General features: G+C 47.1%; 1 protein-coding gene and 1 pseudogene across 4 annotated transcripts in view; both read left to right on the top strand.

The window, feature by feature from the left end:
- Nucleotides 1-919: 919 nt before the first annotated feature.
- LOC147096259 (butyrophilin-like protein 2) overlaps nucleotides 920-22,493 on the top strand; it is a 397,171-nt pseudogene continuing 375,597 nt past the window's right edge. Inside the window, exon 1 of the transcript XR_015074585.1 lies at nucleotides 920-1,055. The product of XR_015074585.1 is annotated as a butyrophilin-like protein 2 (transcript). The remainder of the gene's footprint in view (nucleotides 1,056-22,493) is intronic.
- The window catches only part of LOC147096260 (butyrophilin subfamily 1 member A1-like), a 61,976-nt gene continuing 61,014 nt past the window's right edge, over nucleotides 21,532-22,493 (top strand). For 2 of the 3 annotated variants that reach the window (XM_085975109.1, XM_085975111.1), the window contains exon 1: nucleotides 21,721-21,810. Coding sequence is in view for 1 of the 3 variants with exons in the window: in XM_085975108.1 (XP_085831234.1) it covers nucleotides 21,714-21,810 (97 nt within the window). In the remaining 2 variants the exon portion in view is untranslated. Of the gene's footprint in view, nucleotides 21,811-22,493 lie in introns of all 3 variants that reach the window. The other variant, XM_085975108.1, reaches the window with a different exon arrangement.

Genomic DNA, 22,493 nt, shown 5'->3' with positions numbered 1-22,493 from the left:
CATTCAAAAAGTCTGCTCGGAATACCAGTAATGGAGCTGAATATACTGCTTCTTGTGCCTGGGAATTGCTTCAGAGTCAGTGCCACCACCTGGAATTTCTTCCATGTTAAGTAGAAGTGTAAACACTAACTGAGTTACCCAGAAATCGCTGGAGTAGGGTTGTTGCATTAGGTGATGAGAAAATCGTGACTTGCTGCTTTCCCCCGGTGCAAATCATTTAACAGTTTCATGCTGCCTGAAACTGCCAGGATCCTATTCATGATTCATTTCTTCTTGTTACTCATAAAATGGCTACTAAAATTACGAAAGATTTAAACAATCTCTCGCCGCCTTCCCAGCTTCCTCAAACCCAAATATCCTAAGAGAGGGAGTTTAACTAACTTCCACCATTGTACCATTCTACCTGAGTACAATTCTGAGACTAATGGTCAGAATGCCCTTTTATCACCCCTACCTATTTATATACACTGTATTTAGTGAGCAAGTAAATGTGTAAATAATACAAGAGGGAACAGTTACTGTTTTTATAATGTTCTGTCCCTTTTATGCAATTATTGCAAATTTATTTTCCGGATTAATGATTTTTGGAAGAATTAGTCACACTAAAAATGGAATTTTATTTGTTTCCTTTAAAATATCTCCCTGAAGATTAAATCTGTTCCTACAGTAAGAGTGCTGACGCTGTTTAAAATGTTATATTTTACCAGAGAGATTCCATGTGCTTGTACCAGACGATCCCATCATAGTCACTGTAGATGAAGATGTTGTATTAGAGTGCCAACTGGTACCAGATATATCTCTGGATAACCTGGAGGTTCGATGGTTGACATCAGACTCTGCTTCGCCAGTACATTTATACATCGGTGGACAGGATCGAACTGATGTGCAGGACAAAGCTTATCAAGGGAGGACGTAACTTTTTAAAGATGAGTTTCCCCGTGGAAATGCCTCTCTCAAACTGAGGAAGATAAAAGCATCAGATGAAGGGAGATACACGTGTTTCATTGACTCCAAAACATACCATGCGGAAGCAGTGATAGATCTACGAGTTGGAGGTTAGTCCCTCTAGTTGGAAACTACTAATGGGTGATGGGTATGAGGCACAATATTCAAATTGCAGCATCTTTTAAAATCATACATGACAATTAGCAAGCTCCAGGTTATTTGAAAATGAAAACCACAAACAATTTACTGGAAAATTCAAGATTTTTGCTAATAATTCAAAATGGGCACAGACTGGAAATATATACCACTCTGCAATTAAAATAAGGTCATGTCCCCTAGTGTACAGACAACACAGTGAAGTGGGGGGTGTAATTGGACACCACTCACCCAGCATTCTGCCTGGAATTTGATCCAACCAGTGGTACCCACGCTCCAGGCAGGCAGTGACGACTTCAAGCTCTGCTTGACTATGCAGAGATACCAATGTCTAGTGACAGTGCAGGCATAATCCTTCAGAGTTCAGACAGCGCACAGCGCTAACACTCCCGAGTTCAGACAACGCACAGCACTAACACTCCCGAGTTCAGACAATGCACAGCGCTAACATTCCCGGGTTCAGACAACACACAGCGCTAACACACCCGAGTTCAGACAATGCACAGCGCTAACATTCCCGAGTTCAGACAACACACAGCGCTAACACACCCGAGTTCAGACAATGCACAGCGCTAACACTCCCGAGTTCAGACAACGCACAGCGCTAACACTCCCGAGTTCAGACAATGCACAGCGCTAACACTCCCGAGTTCAGACAACGCACAGCACTAACACTCCCGAGTTCAGACAATGCACAGCGCTAACACTCCCGAGTTCAGACAACGCACAGCGCTAACATTCCTGAGTTCAGACAACACACAGCGCTAACACACCCGAGTTCAGACAATGCACAGCGCTAACATTCCCGAGTTCAGACAACACACAGCGCTAACACTCCCGAGTTCAGACAACGCACATGCTAACATTCCCGAATTCAGACAACACCAGGCCTACAGAGCAATTCACTTTTAAGCCCATTCAAATATGTGACCCCATGAACTGGCATGATGTCACCAGTGGAAACCTTTTGTCCATGTACAGAGAAAGATGTCATCAGGTGGCCTGGTTCATGTACAGAAGGGTTATGTCATTGGGTCGACTGAAAACCAGAAGTATTCACACTGTGTCGCTAATCACTCCGTTAATATAATTCAGTTGCACAGTTCATGTTTTAAATATAATGGGGTGGAAATTCATGGGCCTTGTATGGCATTTCTGAGGCATCTCTGCCTCATTTTGCAGACAAAGCAAAATTCCAAAGGAAAGGGGGAAGGTGCTTTGTGTGTCCACAAGTTACTGGTGCCAACTTTGAAGAGGTGATGCCAGAAATTCCTGTACTTCCTCTTGACTTACACCCCATGAAAAGTCAACCTCCATGACATGGGTATACTTCTTTACCAGGACAATACCCTGGCTAAAGTGTGGCCCACAATGCCGGTTTCCTATCTGTATTTGATTGTGGACAATCGACAATGTGGAAAATTGCCCAGGTATGTCCTGTGCACAAAAAGCAGGACATATCCAACTTGGCCAATTACTACCCTATCGGCCTGCTTCCAATCATCAGTAAATTGATGGAAGGAGTCGTCAACATGAATTCCACAGGTGAGATGAGAGTGAGTGCCCTTGACATAAGGCAGCATTCGGCCAAGTGTGGCACCAAGGAGCCCTAGTAAAACTGAAGTCAATGCGGATAAGCTGATAACTCTCCTGTGATTGGAGTCATACCTGGTGAGGGATGGAGATGTTGAGGGACTGTGCATTGTACAGGAAACTTTCGTTTAACCGGAGGTTAAATATCCGGAATGCTCCATCCACCGGCAAAATTCAGGAGTCGGCTCAGATAAGTTTTTTTACTTTTCGTTGCTTTTTTTCTCCAGTCCTGGCTCTGCAAGCATCTAGCTGAAGCTGTTGCTTAGCTACAGAGACGCTTGCAAGCTGCGCCGACTGTTTTGAAGCTGTTGCTGAGCAACAGGGTTTGTTGCTTCAGACGGAGCTCAGAAGCTCCGTATGTTTTAACATTAGTGCTCATTTTTCCGGCAGTGTTGATTGACCAGCACCAGCTCGGTCCCGTCAGTGCCGGATACCAGAAAGCTTCCTGTAAAAGGAAATGATTGGCGGAAAACGTGAAATCGTCAGTGGCAGAGGGTATCTGAAGAGTCACAGATGTAGGTGGGTACAGACTGGACAAGAGTTAAGGTCAGAGGATATTGGTCTAGTGGGACAGCAGCAAGCTTCAATAATCCATCTGCCAAGACACTGCTATTTGTGTATCTTGGGGAGGAATTGGAAACTGGCTGCGGGATTGGGGAACAATAAGATTGGAAGCATGATGGGGTGGGGGAGGGAGGTCTCTGGAAGGGATGAGTTTGGTAACACTGGCAGATTATGATTTGGTGTTTGGTCGTGGGGTCATGGTCTGTAATTAGATGGGGGGAGTCGTCAGACAATTGATGTTCAGCCTCAGCCTGTCAGAGGCCCTTCTGCCATACAACATCAGTGCCCTCTTTCTTGGTGTGTTTGATGGTATCTGGAATGGAACAGAAAGCTAAAGTGAAACATAGAAGATAGGAGCAGTAGGCCATTCGGCCCCTCGAGCCTGCTCCGCCATTCGATGAGATCATGGCTGATCATCCAAACTCAGTACCCCGTACCTGCCTTCTCCCCATATCCCTTGATACCTTTAACTCTAAGAAATATATCTAACTCCTTCTTGAATATATTTAAAGACTTGGCCTCAACCGCCTTCTGTGGTAGAGAATTCCACAAGTTCACCACTCTCTGGGTGAAGAAATTCTTCCTCATCTCTGTCCTAAATGGCTTACCCCTTATCCTTAGACTATGACCCCTGGTTCTGGACTCTCTGACCATCGGGAACATTCTACCTGCATCTAGTTTGTCCAGACCTGTCAGAATTTTATAAGTTTCGATGAGATCCCCTCTCATTCTTCTAAACTCCAGCGAGTATAAGCCCAATCGACCCAATCTCTCCTCATACGTCATTCCTGCCATCCCAGGGATCAGCCTTGTGAATCTTCGCTGAACTCCTTCCATGGCAAGAACATCCTTCCTCAGATAAGGTGACCAAAACTGCACACAATACTCAAGGTGTGGTCTAACCAAGGCCCTGCACAACTGCAGCAGGACATCCTTGCTCCTGTACTCAAACCCTTTCGCTATGAAGGCCAACATACCATTTGCCTTCTTCACCGCCTGCTGCACCTGCATGCTTGCCTTCAGCGACTGGTGCACAAGGACACCCAGGTCTCTTTGCACTTCCCCTTCTCCCAATCTATTGCCATTCAGATAATTGTCTGCCTTTCTGTTTTTGACACCAAAGTGGATAACCTCGCATTTATCCACGTTATATTGCATCTGCCACGCTTCTGCCCAATCACCCAACCTGTCCAAATCATCCTGGAGTTTCTCGGTATCCTCCTCGCAGCACACACGCCCACCCAGCTTTGTGTCGTCTGCAAACTTGGAGATATTACATCTAGTTCCCTTATCTAGATCATTAATGTATATTGTGAATAGTTGGGGTCCAAGGACCGATCCCTGCGGTACCCCACTAGTCACTGCCTGCCACTCGGAAAAAGACCCGTTAATTCCTACTCTCTGCTTTCTGTCCGCCAACCAGTTCTCTATCCAAGTCAATACCTTGCCCCCAATCCCATGTGCCTTAACTTTACACGCTAATCTCTTATGCGGGACCTTATCGAAAGCCTTTTGAAAGTCCAAATACACCACATCTACTGGTTCTCCCTTATCTATTTTCCCAGTTACATCCTCAAAAAATTCCAGTAGATTAGTCAAGCACGATTTACCTTTTGTAAACCCATGCTGACTTTGTCCGATCCTGTTTTCCAAGTGCTCAGTTATTACATCCTTTATAATGGACTCTAGCATTTTCCCCACTACCGATGTCAGGCTTACCGGTCTGTAATTTCCCGCTTTCTCTCTACCACCCTTTTTGAATAGTGGGGTAACATTAGCTACCCTCCAATCCATGGGTACAGTTCCAGATTCCAGCGAATTTTGGAAGATGATCAGTGATGTGCCTTCAATAACCACAAAACTAGAAGTTATAGACTTTAACAAGTTGGCTTTTAATCACTAAGATCAGAGCTAACATCTCAACACACTGACTGGCTCGCAGGAATGAGTCATACAGATTTTGGGATCTTTATGTTAGAGAAGTCAGGGGCGGAGCCAAGAGCCAAGACCTGGAACCTTCCAGGTTAGTCAGGAAAGAGGAAGTGAAACTATACACCGTGTGGGGGAGGGTAATATACATGAGTGCAAAACGAATACAGGCAAGAACGAATACAGGCAAGACAAACAGATTTCATTACATTCACCCCTTCTTTAGATTTAGTCCATCGGGGTGATGTTTCTTAAAAGTTGGTATAAGTGAGTCTGTCAGGAGGTTTTGCGGTTCTCAGTGATCGGCGCAAAGCCGGTTGGGGTGCCTCTAGGGGAGTGGATTCTGGTTCCTCCGCTGTCCGGGCCTCTGCAGTGTCTTCCAGGTTATCTGCAGTGTCCTCCAGGTTAAAGTTGGGTATTGATACCTCTGGGCGTCCTGTCTCTTTTTGGTGTAGGTCTTCCTCGGGTAGTCTCTCATCGTTCTCTCCGCTCCCCGAGGGAGCGAGGTCTTTTATGGAAACAGTGTCCTCTCGCCCGTCAGAGTATTCGATATAGGCGTACTGAGGGTTTGCATGGAGGAGCTGTACCTTTTCCACAAGGGGGTCCATTTTATGGCCTCTCACGTGCTTCCGCAATAGTACTGTCCCCGGAGATGTCAGCCACGCGGGTAGAGATATGCCCGAGGTCGATTTCCGGGGGAAAACGAACATCTTTTCGTGAGGGGTAGCGTTAGTGGCTGTACATAACAGAGACCTTATGGAGTGGAGCACGTCTGGGAGGACTTCCTGCCAGCGGGAGGTCGGAAGGCCTTTTGACTTTAAGGCTAACGTGACAGCCTTCCAAACAGTAGCATTCTCCCTTTCCACTTGCCCATTACCCCGGGGGTTGTAGCTAGTGGTTCTGCTAGTGGCTATCCCCTTTGAGAGCAAGAACTGGCGCAGTTCGTCACTCATAAATGACGTCCCCCTATCGCTGTGTATGTAGTTCGGCATGCCAAACATGCAGAATAGATTACCGAGACACTTGATGACCGTGGCACTGGTCATGTCTGGGCAGGGAATGGCGAAGGGGAAGCGGGAATATTCATCGATGATATTGAGGAAGTATACGTTACGGTCGGCAGAGGGAAGGGGTCCCTTGAAGTCCAGACTTAGGCGCTCGAATGGCCGTGTGGCTTTGATAAGGTTTGCACGGTCAGGCCTGTAGAAACGAGGCTTGCATTCCGCACAGATGCGGCAGGCTCTGGTCATTGCCCTGACCTCCTCGATGGAGTGGGGCAGATTGCGGGACTTTATAAAATGGTATAGTCGGGTGACCCCTGGGTGACAGAGGTCGTTGTGGAGACCCTGTAATTTGTCCGTATGAATGCTGGCACACATTCCCCGCGATAGGGTGTCTGGGGGTTCATTAAGGGCTCCCGGCCTGTACATAATATCATAGTCGAACGTGGATAGTTCAATCCTCCACCTGAGTATTTTGTCATTCTTGATTTTCCCCCTTTGTTTGTTATTAAACATGAAAGCTACCGACCGCTGGTTGGTGAGCAGGGTGAAACGTTTGCCAGCTAGGTAGTGTCTCCAGTGCCGCACTGCCTCCACTATAGCCTGTGCCTCCTTCTCGACAGAAGAGTGCCTGATTTCAGGTCCCTGAAGGGTTCGGGAGAAGAAGGCCACAGGTCTCCCAGCCTGATTGAGGGTCGCAGCTAAAGCAAAGTCTGACGCATCGCTTTCGACTTGAAAGGGAATGCTTTCGTCCACTGCACACAGTGCAGCCCTTTCAATGTCCTGTTTGATACTGGTGAAAGCCTCCCGAGCTTCAGCTGATAGTGGGAAGGACGTCGATTTAATGAGGGGTCGGGCCTTATCAGAGTAATTGGGCACCCATTGGGCATAATACGAAAAAAATCCCAGGCACCTTTTTAAAGCTTTGGGATTGTGTGGCAGGGGCAGTTCCTTTAGGGGGCGTAATCGGTCAGGGTCCGGTCCAATTACCCCATCTTCCACCACACAGCCGAGGATACAGAGACGGGTTGTGTTGAAGACACATTTGTCTTCGTTGTAAGTTAGATTCAGCTTTAGGGCAGTTTTTAAAAATCTCGCAAGATTTAGATCGTGGTCTTGCTGGTTGTGCCCGCAGATAGTGACATTGTCCAGATAGGGGTAGGTAGCTTGTAGTTTATTCTCGTCAACCATGCGGTCCATCTCACGTTGGAAGACCGAGACCCCATTTGTTACCCCGAAGGGCACTCTGAGAAAATGGTAGAGGCGTCCGTTCGCCTCAAAGGCGGTGTATGGGCGGTCCTCCGTTCTAATGGGGAGCTGGTGATACGCGGATTTGAGGTCAATAGTCGAGAAGACTCGGTATTGCGCGATCTGGTTGACCATTTCTGATATGCGGGGTAAAGGGTAGGCGTCCAGCTGGGTATAAATATTAACAGTCTGGCTGTAGTCAATTACCATCCGTTTCTTTTCGCTATTTTTAACTATGACTACTTGGGCACGCCACGGACTGGTACTGCATTCAATAATGCCTTCCCGCAGGAGTCTGTCCATGTAGTGTCCGTGTGTAGATAAAGACACTGAAGACAGGAGTTGGTTCATAGGTATTTACTAAGCAAGTCTGGGGGGGGTTCTAAAGGATATACACAATACACAGGCTTATATAGCCCAAGTGGCAATTACCGGCATTACGCACACCTGGGGCTCTTAAAGGCACATACACCACAATTCCTCCCCTTCCAGCTAACTAGTACATCATATTTTAAGTAATTATTAATTACATGTTATATGCAAAATAATATACATTGCTGTATTAATTAATTATAAGTTAGTCTCTCAGGAGGCTTCCTGACTCGGTCCGGATAATGCCTCGGGGGTGTAGTAGTTTCTGGTGGTGTAGTAGGTTCTTCTGGCAAGGCTGATTCGGCTTGAAGGCCAGTGTCGGGTTCATCGGGTTCCAGTATCACCGGATCGGAGGTAGATATGGGTATCTCTACTTCATCGTTAGATGTATAGCGTGGTGGTGTAGGTTGTCCCTTTTCGGATGACTTGATGATTTGGTCAGCATGGCGCCTTATTATGCTTTCTCCGATGTCCACGGTATACATCAGTGGTCCTAGTCGTGTGCAGATAGTTCCAGGCTGCCATTTATCGGTACGGTAGTCCCGGGCCAAAACCGGTTGGCCTATCTGGAAGGCCCTAGTTGGCCTTTCATTCATGCCCTGAAACTGCCGGTTCTCCACGTCCCTTCGGATGTTGGGCTTGACCAAATCCAGCCGGCATCTTAGGTTTCTATTGTAGAACATCATGGCGGGAGTTTGGTTTGTAACCATATGTGTTGCATTCCTATATGCAAATAAGAAGTTATCCACCTTGTGCTGAAGTTTTATGTCTTCATTACCCATGGCCTTTATGGCCTTCTTAAAGGTCTGGACAAACCTTTCAGCCAATCCATTGGTGGCGGGATGGTATGGGGCGGACGTGTAGTGCTTTACCCCATTGTTCTTTAAGAACTTTCTGAATTCTTCGGACACAAATTGCGGTCCATTATCAGAACATACCTGTTCCGGCAGCCCATTCCTGGCAAATATGGTCCTTAATACTGTGATGGTTTTTTCCATGGTGGTGGAGGACATCTTTATTACCTCCGGCCACTTGGAGTGTGCATCAACTGCGATTAAGAACATTGAGTCCATAAATGGACCAGCAAAGTCGATGTGCACCCTTTGCCAGGGAGATGAGGGCCACTCCCATGGATGTAGAGGGGCCTGTGGCGGAGAATTTTGGACCTTCTGGCATCCTAGGCAGCTCTTGGTCATGTCTTCGATGTCTCCATCGATACCTGGCCACCATACAAACGCCCTGACTAGGTTCTTCATTTTCACTCCGCCCAGATGCCCCTCGTGAAGCTCCTTTAGCACTTTATCCTGGAGTTTGGGTGGAATCACCACTCTGGATCCACACATCAAGGTTCCTCGGCACACTGACAGCTGTTCTCTTCTTTGCGAGAATGCTGGCAACAGTGGTTCGCCATGTGCTGGCCATCCCTTCATTGTTAAATCGTAGACCCATGAGAGAGTAGGGTCGTTTCTGGTCTCCCTTTCAATGGCAGAATTTGTCACCGGTAGACATTCCACTATGGTAGAGTGGAATATCTCTACTGGGTCTACTGTAGGTGCCTCTTCTATCGTTGGCAACGGCAGGCGCGATAAACCGTCAGCATTTCCATGCTGTTTTGACCCTTTGTATTCAATGTTGTATTGGTGTGCCCCTAGAAAAAGGGACCACCTCTGTAGTCTTTGTGCCGTCATAATGGGGACACCTTTCTTAGGGTTGAATATGGAGATGAGGGGTTGATGGTCAGTCAGCAAGGTAAATTTTTGTCCATGTAGGTAATGGTTGAATTTCTTCACTCCCCATACCAGGCTGAGTGCTTCCCTGTCTATCTGGGAATAGTTACGCTCAGCTGAGTTCAATGAGCGTGACGCAAAAGCTATCGGCCGTTCCGAGCCATCAGGGAATCTATGGGACAATACCGCTCCTATGCCGTAAGGGGATGCATCGCACGCCAGTCTGATTGGTAGTGATGGGTTGTAATGAGCCAAAACTTTCTCGGATGTGATTAAGTCTTTACATTTATGGAAGGCACGTTTACAGTCTTTGTTCCATTTCCAAATCACTCCTGTGTGTAGAAGATCATTAAGAGGGTGTAGAATAGTTGATAAGTTCGGTAAAAATTTATGATAGTAATTTATTAATCCCAGGAATGACCTTAATTGTGAAACATTTTCAGGTGCTGGGGCTTTTATAACTGCTTCAATTTTTTCAGGTGACTTATGCAACCCTTCCTTATTAATTATGTGACCACAATATGATATCTGATTTTGGAAAAATTCGCACTTGGGGCGATTTGCTCGTAGGCCCCGTTCTTTCAGCCTAGTGAGCACCTGCTCCAAATTGGCAAGGTGCTCATTGTCGTTTTCTCCTGTTATAAGGATGTCGTCTAGGTAACACTGAGTCCCCGGAATCCCTTGCAGGACTTGCTCCATAGCTCTTTGCCAGATAGCTGGAGCTGATGCTACTCCAAAAACCAGTCGATTGTACTGGTACAGGCCTTTGTGTGTGTTTATTGTGAGATACTTTTTAGAGGTCTCCTCAACCTCCATCTGTAGATATGCCTGTGCCAAGTCAATTTTTGTGAAACGTTTTCCTCCGGATAGTGAGGCGAAAATATCTTCTATCCTCGGAAGAGGATACTGTACCGTGTGAAGGACCGGGTTTACAGTCACCTTAAAGTCCCCACAGATGCGAATTTTTCTCTGTTCCTCAGAGTTATTTTTCAATGCTTTTTTCATGACTGGAACGATGGGTGTTGCCCATTCGCTCCAATCTATTTTGGATAATACGCCTGCCTTTTCCAAATTCTCCAGCTCTGCCTCGACTGCTGGACGTATTGCGTATGGCACCGGTCTTGCCTTAAAAAATTTTGGAATTGCTGCATCTTCCACTTTTATTGAGGCGGTGATGCCTTTCAAGGTTCCTAGTTTCTCTTGAAACACTTCTTTGGCGTTGGCCAAGATGTCTTTTAATCGTTCAGGTATGATGTCATCCTTGTTTTTTTCCTTACTGGTCACCGTCAGTGCCTGAATGGAGTGCCAGTCTAAACGTATCTTCCTTATCCATTCACGTCCCAACAACGGTGGACCACCATCTTGTAGAATGTATAAATACAACTTTTGTATTTCTTTGCTGTTGTATACCACAGGCACCTTTATTTTTCCTTTGGGGTATACTTTCTGCCCCGTATATGTTTTTAAGATAATGGATGTGTCTTTTAGAGGTATATGCGAAAATAGCCTCTCGTAATCTCGTCGATTTATTACAGTTAGAGCTGATCCTGTATCTAGCTCCATTTTAACTGGGGACCCTGCTATTATGAGGGTAACCCAAATGGTCTGGTAATCTTCATTGGCAATTACATTATGTAATTTGAGAGAGCTTAGTCTCTTGTTCCCGGAGTCGCTATCGCTCTTCTGGTCTTTGGAGCTACTGTCCGTCATCATTTGTACCTTTCTGTGCTTTTCCTTATTGAGTCTTTTCCCGTTAGTGGATTTTTTATTTTCAGATCGGCATACACGTGGAATGTGTCCCATCTTTCCGCATCGCCTGCATGCTTTTTCTTTGAACCAGCAATCCCTCTGGTCATGGTTGGATCTGCCGCAGCGATAACATCTCTTGAAACCCCGTGTCATTTCATGGGTGCCGAAGTCCTGTGGCCTTTGCTGTATCTTTGCCGCTCCTATTGCACTGAAAGCCTTGTCCAGTGTTAAATCTTTTCCAGAAGATACCTTTTTTTGTGTTTCTACACTTAGGGGATCGCAGATGAATTTGTCTTGCAGAGAATTTGCCTCGAATTGGCAGTGTAGGGTATCAACAATCTCCTCAAAATTCTTGTCCATCGGTTCGGCTGGAGTGATTAAGTTGCGTAACAGCTTGTATGTTTCTGCGCCCATTAGATCCAGAAGCACTGAAGCTTTTTTTTCATCTTCTATTCCATTTGCGGTGCAAAACACCTCCACTCTTTCTACATATGTGGTCCAATTCTCTATCTTGTTATCAAAAACATCAATATTGCCAAAGTTAGGCTCTGTTTCGTTATCAAAAGCATCCATATTGCCAGACTTAGGCATTTCAAAAAAAAAAAGATATGGCGCTTCCCGCGCTTTTTTTTTCCACTGTAGCAACGATATGGCGCTTCCTGCGCTTTCCCGCCGCTGCTACCGATAACAACGCTGTTTTACTGTGGTTTCCGTTTATTCACTGTTGGAGACTCGTTCCCGACGGAGGTCTAAACGCTGACCTGCTTGCCGCGCCGGCCGTCTCCCGAGTGCACCCTCCCAGTCCGTTATTGCTTGCCTCCGATTTCGCTGCCTGTCTCAGATGTGGAGCCCAATGCTGGAGCCCCAGCCTGACGCCCAGGAAGGATTAGCGCAGTACCTGCCACCAGCTTGGACAGCTGGTGAAACCACAGTTTCTATAACTTCCTTGAGTCTTCTGGACGCTGGAGGAATCGATGTCCTTGAGGTGCTGCCGAATTGCAGGTAAGTCCGTTTCCACTTCGTCGCCACTGTAGTGTCCGTGTGTAGATAAAGACACTGAAGACAGGAGTTGGTTCATAGGTATTTACTAAGCAAGTCTGGGGGGGGTTCTAAAGGATATACACAATACACAGGCTTATATAGCCCAAGTGGCAATTACCGGCATTACGCACACCTGGGGCTCTTAAAGGCACATACACCACAGTCCACTTCCGCCTTGATAAAGTGTCTGTCTTCCAGACTGTACCGTCTACTTTTGGTCGCTATGGGCCTACAGTTCGGAGCGAGATTAGCGAATAAAGAGGGCGGGCTGATTTTTAAGGTTGATAGGCCACAGACTGTGAGTGGCGGCTGAGACCCGCCATATGCTAGCGTGACACTTTTGTGGTGGCACTGGAAGTCCAGGCCCAAGATTACATTAACACAGAGTTCTGGCATCACGAGGAGTTTAAAATCCTTGTAGTCCGTGCCTTTTACAGTCAGTGTTACCACACAGTAGCCCAAAATGTCCGAAGTGTGGGGCTTAGCAGCCATAGCAATTCTGCTCCGTGTAGGGGTTACCGTTAATGAGTGCTGCCGTACCAGGCTAGGGTGGATAAAACTCTCGGTACTCCCACAGTCAATTAAACATTTCGTTAAATTTCCGTTTACCTGTATGTCCATCATGGATTTTGTCAACGGGTGGGGCCTGGATTGATCCACCGTGATCGAAGCCACTGTTGGGCCCTGGGCGGCCGTTGAGTCGGGAAAAGATGGCGGATCCCAAGATGGCGGTACGCACGAGGCGGTGACGGAGTTGGAAATCGGATTCCCCCTGCAGACTTTGCTAAAATGCCCCTTTTTCTTACATTTGAAGCATGTAGCGTCCTTCGCTGGGCATCGTTGTCTGGGGTGCTTGGCCTGGCCGCAGAAGTAGCATTTCGGGCCTCGAGACATTGCCGCTGTAGTAGGACTCCTGGGTGAACTTCTGTGTGGGGACTCCGGCGGTGTAGAGCTGGTCTGAGACCTGGATGGGGAAGATGGCTGATTCCAAGATGGCGGCCCGCTCGGCGCACACGAGGCGGTGAGGGCCGCATGGCCGGAAGAATAAGAGTCAGAGTTTTTCTGGGCCACGTCCAGCGATCGCGCTGTGGCCACCGCCTTTTTTAAGTCCAGGACCTCCTTCTCCAGCAGTCTCTGCCGGATATAATTCGATTTGAGGCCCGTGATGAAGGAATCGCGGACCAATTCATCAGAGTACACGTTGGTCGTCACGGCCTTGCAGTTACAGTCCCGGACCAAGTCCTTTAGGCCCTGTAAGAAATCGTCCATTGATTCCTCAGGTCACTGCCTGCGTGTAGCCAGCAGATGTCTGGCGTACACTTCGTTTACCGGCCTCTGGTATTGGGCCTTCAGGATAGTGATGGCCTCCGTGTAAGAGGTGGCGTCCCGGATGAACGAATAAATCCGATGATTAACGCGAGTAGTCAGTAGACTCAGTTTATCTACCTCGCTAGCAGATGAGGCCCTCGCGAAGAGTTCAAAGCACTTGAGCCAGTGTCCAAATTGATTTGATGCTTCAGCAGAATGTGGATCCAAATCCAGACGCTCTGGTTTTAGGAGTCGATCCATCCTAGTATTCTTTAGTGATTAAAATTGATGTGCCTTCAATAACCACAAAACTAGAAGTTATAGACTTTAACAAGTTGGCTTTTAATCACTAAGATCAGAGCTAACATCTCAACACACTAACTGGCTCGCAGGAATGAGTCATACAGATTTTGGGATCTTTATGTTAGAGAAGTCAGGGGCGGAGCCAAGAGCCAAGACCTGGAACCTTCCAGGTTAGTCAGGAAAGAGGAAGTGAAACTATACACCGTGTGGGGGAGGGTAATATACATGAGTGCAAAACGAATACAGGCAAGAACGAATACAGGCAAGACAAACAGATTTCATTACAATCAGCAATGCTGAGAGGGAAATAAATTTAAAGAAACAGAAAATGGTGATATTCCAGCAGTTGTTGATGAAGAGATTGAGTGAAGGCAAGATGAAGGAGTCCAGAATGATTGAAAGTGCTGGAGACAGGAAAAGTGGTCTGATTCAGGTTCACAGACAGACTGCTCCTGCCTGAAAGAGAAGGCACAGACGTGGTGGTGGAAGAAGAGTTTGTCACATCATGAGGCCAATCCGATATTGTCTGTTTTACACTATTGGCGAAGTTAAAATGACCCCCACAGATTTTAATACTTGGGTCAGTCAATGGAGGAATAGGTTGTCCTATATTAACTTTAACAGACTAAAATTTTTGTAGATTGTTGCAATTGCACATTTAACAATAAAAATGAGTAATAGATTTGATTACTGATGAAATCCTAATTGCAGGTTTTGGACACCAGCCTTGGATTCACCTGGAGGAAAACAACAAACAAGGAGTTTGTGTTGTGTGTAAATCTGATGGATGGTATCCTGAGCCAGAGCTATGGTGGGTGGATGGGAATGGACAAGATGTGACCGCACAGTCTGAAACAGAATTCATAAAGGACTCCAGAGGCCTCATTGCTGTCCAGAGTCATCATATTGATGTAACAAGTGATTCTGTAAACAAGTTTTCATGTTTCATGCAAAACTGGTTATTGAACAAAAAACGAGAGGCCCATCTCCAGATAGTAGGTATGTGAGAGCTTAGAAATTGTTTTCTATTTTAAAAAATCCTAACTAAATTTCTCCTCACCTGAAGGCACTAACTCAGACTGGGTGTGGATCCACAAGCACTGATCCTCCTGTGGACCAGGCCCAAGGGGCAGTTTTTCATATTTGAACCGAGAAAGTTGGCAAGCTCGTAGAATATCTGCGACACTGCAGATGAGCCTGATGTGTCCTCACCCAATGTCCACATGTCCATATTCCAACAGTGATCACTGGATAGAGATTAGGGGCAAGAACACTGGGTATTGTGGTTTTGTATTGAAGTAACCAAATTACTATTATACTTCAATTTTTATGTTAGAATATGTATAATGTGGCACCAATGTTCAAGGTGGAGGTAATGAGTTAATTCATACCCTGAGTTAAACGATATATGGGTCTGTATATTGCATTTACCCAGCTAAGCTTTAAAAACATGATTAAGTGACTTCAAATGCTGAGAAATTAAACTGCAGAGCAACTCGTGGGAAGATTGGGGAGGATGTCTGCTCAGCCAGGCGAGGCAGCACATATACAAGATAACATATCTAAGAATTAGTTTGTTGTTCCATTACATCAAAGTATGGTGGGACTAATCAGGATGTGCTTGCTTTGCAGAAGTAACCCAGAGAAGAGGCCAAAAGTCTGGGCTTTGCAGAGATTGAACGAGGACTGTTATCTTAAGAAAACATGTAACGAGCAAACCACCTGACCAGAAAACAAACGGACGGTTGTAAAGCAATTAAGATGAGGCCCCAGTCACAGAAAGTGACAGGACCAACTGATAACAGAACTGCGAGTTTGTAGGCGGCAGGAAGGATTAAATGTTACGGTTTATAATTGCCATTTAGCTATAACTCTGTATATGCTGATAAGCTTTGCACCCGCCCCTAGGGCAGGGGTTTGATTTTTGTATAATTGTGAACGTTGCTAGGATATCGGTGGAGTCGGATTCAGACAGCGATCTGAAAGGTTCTCCCCAGGTCTGAATAAACCGTTGTGACTTCAATTAGTTGGTCTGTCTTTCTTACAACAAGCCGGTGATGTCGACCTTGTATATCACTTGGTCCGCACTTTGGGGGCTTACTTCAATATGACTGAAGAAAGGATTTGAATATTATTGTAAGCTACTAGAAAGGCTGGCTGTATTTAATGTAGATAAGTCACCAGGACCAGATGGGATGCATCCTACAATGCTGAGGGAAGTAAAGGTGGAAGTTGCGGAGGTACTGGCCATAATCTTCCAATCCTCAGGGAGACGAGCCTCCATCACCTCCTCTCCTTCTGTCGCCAGCTATTTAACCAGGTGGCCTGACAAGAGGAAACAGTGCATGATTTCTACATCCAGCACCCGGGGAATCACCTTTTTAAAAATTCATTCCTGGGATGTGGGCGTCGCTGGCATTTATTGCCTGTCCCTAATTGTCCTTGAGAAGTGATGATGAGCTGCCTTCTTGAACCGCTGCAGTCCGTGTAGTGAATGTACTCCCACAGTGCTGTTAGGGAGCGACTTCCAGGATTTTGACCCAGCGACGATGAAGGATCTGCGATATATTTCCAAGTCAGGATGGTGTCTGACTTGGAGGGGAACTTGCAGGTAATGGTGTTCCCATGCGCCTGCTGCCCTTGTCCTTCTAGGTGGAAGAGGTTGCGTGTTAGGGAGCTGCTGCTGAAGAAGCCTTGGCGAGTTGCTGCAGTGCATCTTGTGCGCCGGTGGTGGAGGGAGTGAATGGTTAAGGTGCTGGATGGAGTACCAATCAAGCAGGTTGCTTTGTCCTGGATGGTGTTGAGCTTCTTGAGTGTTGTTGGAGCTGCAATCATCCAGGCAAGTGGAAAGTATTCCATCACACTCCTGACTTGTGCCTTGTAGATGGTGGAAAGGCTTTGGAGAGTCAGGAGGTGAGACACTCGCCACAGAATACCCAGCCTTTGACTCATAGAGTCATAGTCATAGAGTTATACAGCACACAAAGAGGCCCTTTGGTCCACGCCGGCCATCAAGCCCTGTCTAATCCCATTTTCCTGCATTTGGTCCGTAGCCTTGTATGCTATGGCATTTCAAGTGCTCATCCAAATGCTTCTTGAATGTTGTGAGGGTTCCTGCCTCTACCACCCTTTCAGGCAGTGAGTTCCAGCTTCCAACCACCCTCTGGGTGAAAAAGTTCTTCCTCAAATCCCCTCTAAACCTCCTGCCCCTTACCTTTAATCTATGCCCCCTTGTTATTGACCCCTCTACTAAGGGGAAAAGTTCCTTTCTATCTACCCTATCTATGCCCCTCATCATTTTGTACACCTCAATCAGGTCCCCCCTCAGCCTTCTGTGCTCCAAGGAAAACAACCCCAGCCTGTCCAGTCTTTCTTCATAGCTGAAGCGCTCCAGCCCAGGTAACATCCTGGTGAATCTCCTCTGCACCCTCTCCAAAGCAATCACATCCTTCTTATAGTGTAGCGACCAGAACTGCACACAGTATTCCAGCTGTGGCCTAACCAGCGTTTTGTACAGCTCCATCATAACCTCCCTGCTCTTATATTCTATGCCTCAGCTAATGAAGGCAAGTATCCCATATGCCTTTTTAACCACCTTATCCACCTGTTCTGCTGCCTTCAGGGATCTATGTACATGCACACCAAGGTCCCTCTGACTCGCTCTTGTTGCCACAATATTTATGTGGCTGGTCGAGTTAAGTTTCTGGTCAATGGTGACCCCCAGGATGTTGATGGTGGGGGATTCGGCAATGCTGTAGAATTTCAAGGGCGGGTGTTTAAACACTCGCTTGGAGATAGTCATTGCCTGGCACTTGTGTGGAGTGAATGTTACTTGCCACTTATCGGCCCAAGCCTGAATGTTGTCCAAGTCTTGCTGCATGCGGGCATGGACTACTTCATTATCTGAGGAGTTGTGAATGGAACTGAACAATGTGCAATCATCAGCAAACATCCTCACGTGATGGAGGGAAGGTCATTGATGAAGCAGCTGAAGATGGTTGGGTCTAGGACACTGCTCTGAGGAACTCCTGCAGTGATGTCCTGGGGCTGAGATGATTGACCTCCAACCAACACAACCATTTTCCTTTGTGCTAAGTATTACTCCGGCCAATGGAAAGTACCCCCACCCCACCGATTCCCACTGACTTCAATTTTACCTACTGCGCCTTCTGGACCTCGGACGGTGTGCGGTGCCAAGCCTGTGAGGAGGTGGGGCATTTCTGCAGAAACTGCCCGGCGCCCAGAGTGCCAAAACAGCTAAGGCTGCAGAGGACCGCTCCTTCCCCAGGAACCTGTCCCTGCCCCCGCGCCAGAGGGGAAGACTGCATGGTCGATGGTGGAGGCACCCACCACATGGCCTCGACCAGGATGGGGTTGGAGTGTCCTCGTGGAAGGAAGGTGCGGAGGAAGAAGGAGCATCTGGAGGCAGGTCCAGGGGGGAGAAGCCCTGCCCATGTGGTGGGGTGGGTAGGCCACGGATCATGAGAACATACCGCCACTTGTCACCACGTTAGCCGTCCTGCGTGCCATTAAGCCTGTTGCCACCCGACATCGTGCAGGAACTGCTCGACGATGTAAATAAAATTACCCCACCTACTGGGTTAGTTGATTGTGGTGGGGAAGGGAAGGGCACCCTTTCCCCATCTCTGGCCGTGGTGCTGGGCGCCTTGGTGGTGCTTGGGATTGTCTCGCTCCTGGTTTTGGCATACAGCCCAGGACCTGAATTACAATGTTTGGAGGCAGGGGAGGGGCCCGGACTGCTACCACCCTCTGACCCAGATCCCTCAGAGGAGCCTAGGGAGGACTTCCCTGCTGAGGATCCTGGGCTGGCATGATTGCAGAGATAGGGCCAGTTGGAGCACCCAAACCGCTAGCTGCCCTCTATACAGTGGGTGGGTCGGTCGCAAGCGGCAGTGACCTGGAGGGGCATGGCGAATTGATGGCAGGCACTGGGGATGATTTGGAGACTATCGCCAGTGAGGCGGTGGATTCCCTAGTTCCCCCAACCAATTCCCCCTCATCCCCATTGAGGAATTCCAGGAATTTCCTCAGAGGAACCATTATCACTGCAACAAGGTCCAGCTGGCTGCCAACCATTGGTCAGAGCTGGCGTTGCTCATCCAGTCTGTCCCGCCACCATCAAGATCTTGCGCATGGGTGAGGATGTTGACTAGGTTGAGCTGTGGTAGCTGAAGCATCTCCTCACTGGGCTGCCTGAGGGTGCAGGGGTCAGGTAGTGGCCCCACTCCCCCGTCACATTATTGGTGTTTTGGCCAAGGTTGCACTCGGTTTTTGTCTGGAAGATAGCCATAGCCAGCCTCAACATTAATGGCAGCAGAGAGGCCCACTGCAGATTTAGCAACTGCTCCATCCTTCGGGAAGGGAAGTATGCTGTGTGCTTCCTTCAGGAAACCCACACCACTCTGGGAGACAAAGCCAAATGTAATCCTGGAGTGGAGAGGGGGGTCTACATGTCTCACTTTGCCATGACTTCAAGTGGGGTGGCTATATTTTTGGCACCACATTTTCAACTGGACATCTTAGGGGTCAGGGAGCTGGTGCCAGGTCGCTTGCTCCATCTCGCTGTTTGCCTTGGGGATGTGCCACTTTACTTATTGAATGTGTACAGACCCCAGGCCAGTGCTCAGCAAGTACGCTTTTTTGAAGAAGTGTCCACTTACCTTGACTCCATCGAAGCTAGCAAATGCATAATCCTCGGGAGTGGATTTTATCTGCACCCTCGAGGCCCAGGACCACTCTGGTCTTCCATAGAGCCGGTCATCAATGGAGAAGTTGAGGGATCTGGTTCGGTCCTTCGGCTTGGTGGACGTCTGATGAAGCCTCCATCCCACTCCGTCACATTCACTTTCGTGGGACTGGAGGAGGGTGGACCAGAATTGACCGCCATTGCATTTTCTGGGCGCACGTCTCCTGCATTCCATCAACTTCCATGCGGCCGGTGCCGTGCTCATATCACTACCTGCTGTGGATGGAGCTTGTTCTACTCCATGTGCAAGTGAGGTCCACGTACTGACACGTCAACAACTTGCTTCTGAGGACCAATGGTTCCGGGAGTCGTTCCATCACTTCTGGGTCCATTGGAGAAGGAAGAAGTGAGGTTTCTTCACCTTGAGGCTATGGTTGAATGTGGACAAGGCTCATGACCATCTCATCTGTCAAGAGTATGCAAAGAGGTCTGAAATCAGGGGGTTGGAGAAGGAGGTGCTTGGTCTGGAGTCCTGTTTATTGCTTTATTTAAATAGGAGATCAAATTGAGGGACAACTTACACTGAGACTATAAAATGGGAATCAGAGTGCCTCAGTGTGGAGAATGGTCATAATGGAGAAACCAGCTCTAGTGAAGGAGAAAGGTGGGTAATGGGTGAAGCTCATAGTGGAATCAGATGGTGACTGGTGGGAGCTGCTGACAGGTTATTGTCAGAAGCCCTTTTCAGACAGCCCAATGACTGGCTGTAACCAGTATAACACCGGGATCCACTCGATCTTGGGCCAAAATCCCAAAGTCTAATGTCCCTCATGTCTTTTTCTGTGAGAAATGTAGCAATTTCAATGAAGGGAGGAAATCGGACTTGTGCCAGCAGAAGATTCCTTGAATGAACAATTCATGAACATGTTCTGTGACTTTTCTGTGCGAGACAAAAACATGAAATGCAAAAATGGCAGAAGGTCATCGAAAGAATCCTTGAAAGAAGCTAAAAGGAAGATACTTTGTTTGAGCGGAATAAAGCATGTAGATTGCCATGGGAAGGAAGGGCTCCTCTTTTCCGCTCTTGTAGTTCCCTCCCCACTGTGGAGGACCCAGAGATAATACTTACAAGGTGTGTGCAGCAGAGATTGTTATGTGCTTGTGGTTTCTAGCTAATAATCACTGGCCTACAAGTGATTCCAGTCCCATGGTTCACTTGAAATGGTCAAGCCAGCCACTCAGTTGTATCAAACTGTTATCAGTGGTTCAAGAAGGTCCACCACCATCTTCTCAGGTCAACTAGGAATGGACAATAAATCACTTGCCAGTGATACCCATGTCCTGAGAATAAGTAAGAAAAAAAACAGTAGTGTGACAGGAAATCAAGCAAGATAGGTGCATTCCTGATCAGTGTCAAGCCCAGTCTAACTGTGCCCTTTGTATTGGGGCTCATCCTATTCAGACACAAAGCAGTTTATGGCTGGATAGCAGACTATTTCCAAAAGCAAAATACTGCAGATGCTGGAAATCTGAAATAAAAACAGAAAATGCTGGAAATAATCAGCAGATCAGGCAGCATCTGTGGAAAGAGAAACAGAGTTAATGTTTCAGGTCGATGGCCTTTCATCAGACTATTTCCAGTGGTTAAGGGATCAAGAACAAGGGGCTATAGATGCATGATTAAATGTAAGAGATTTCGAACGAGGCAAGATAAACTTCTTTACACAGAGTTGTGAGGCTGTGGAATTCGCTTCCAGAGTCAATGGTTGAGGCACAATGTTCTGGTGTGACAAATGGTTCTTATGTTTTTACCCAAGACAGGCCTCAGCCCAGTCAAAGGGTTGGAATTCAAAAGTGCAGAACGTAGCTCAGAAAATAACTACGGTACTGTCGTGAAACATATTCACACAGTCTTCACTTTATTAATTAAATACATGTGTTGAAGTGACAAATTATTAATTCTCTGGGGATTATCGTTTAAAGAGCAACTTTCGTGCGATGACACACGAGACCAGCCAAGCACCACTTGTGAGGAACCAGTGACTGTTACTCAATGAAAAACGAAAGTAAATGTTTTCAGGGACGAGGTGCTGCGAACGTGTTTACGCCTCACAGACCTGGTGGACAAAGGCGGAAAATCTTCGATCAGATTGTCGGAAAGTAAGAGGTGAGCCCCAAATATTTTTCATTTCAGGGAAAGGTTTCATTCCCAGTGGGATTGGGCTGTTTTTATTAATGGTGAAAGGTCCCAGTTTAATACAAGGCGTTGAACGGGAACCTGCTGGAGATTGTCCAGCGAAACGTTGAAAACTTCATAAAATGTCTCTAATCACCTCAACAGTGTCTCGAACTGGGTCCTTATATCAGTATATAAGGGAACTGTAGGAAGAGGTCATTTTAGACATAAACCGTCAGAGTCAGAGAGAGCGACCAGAGAGCGACACGGAAGTGAAAGGGAGGAATATAATCTTGCGACGGCCATTAAATGAAACCGCGCCCGCTGGGAGTTTCCATTTAAAATCAAAGAGTTCAGACCCTGTAGATAGTTGCGCTATCTCCTCTCTTGAAATAAACCTTTAATCCAAGAGGCTCTACTAAAACCACCCTACTATTGAACATCCCCGGATTTTCATTACTCCAGCGGCCGTGCCTTCAGCTGCCTGGGCCCTAAGCTCGGGAATTCCCTTCCTGAACCTCTCCAACTTCCTCTCCTCCTTTCGAGATGTACCTCAAAACCTGCCTCTTCGACCAAGCTTTTGCTCACCTGTCCTAATACCTCCTTATGCTGCCTTCACCTTGGGTTCTCAATTAAAAGGATACTCGTGCTGTTTTAAAAAAACATATTTTCTC

Source organism: Somniosus microcephalus, unplaced genomic scaffold (assembly GCF_052327205.1).
Source record: "Somniosus microcephalus isolate GS21.2 unplaced genomic scaffold, FLI_Smic_1.0 unresolved_chr1, whole genome shotgun sequence".
Classification (NCBI taxonomy): domain Eukaryota; kingdom Metazoa; phylum Chordata; class Chondrichthyes; order Squaliformes; family Somniosidae; genus Somniosus; species Somniosus microcephalus.
The sequence above is the reverse complement of the archived record's forward strand: the minus strand, read 5'-3'. Positions and strand labels throughout refer to the sequence as shown.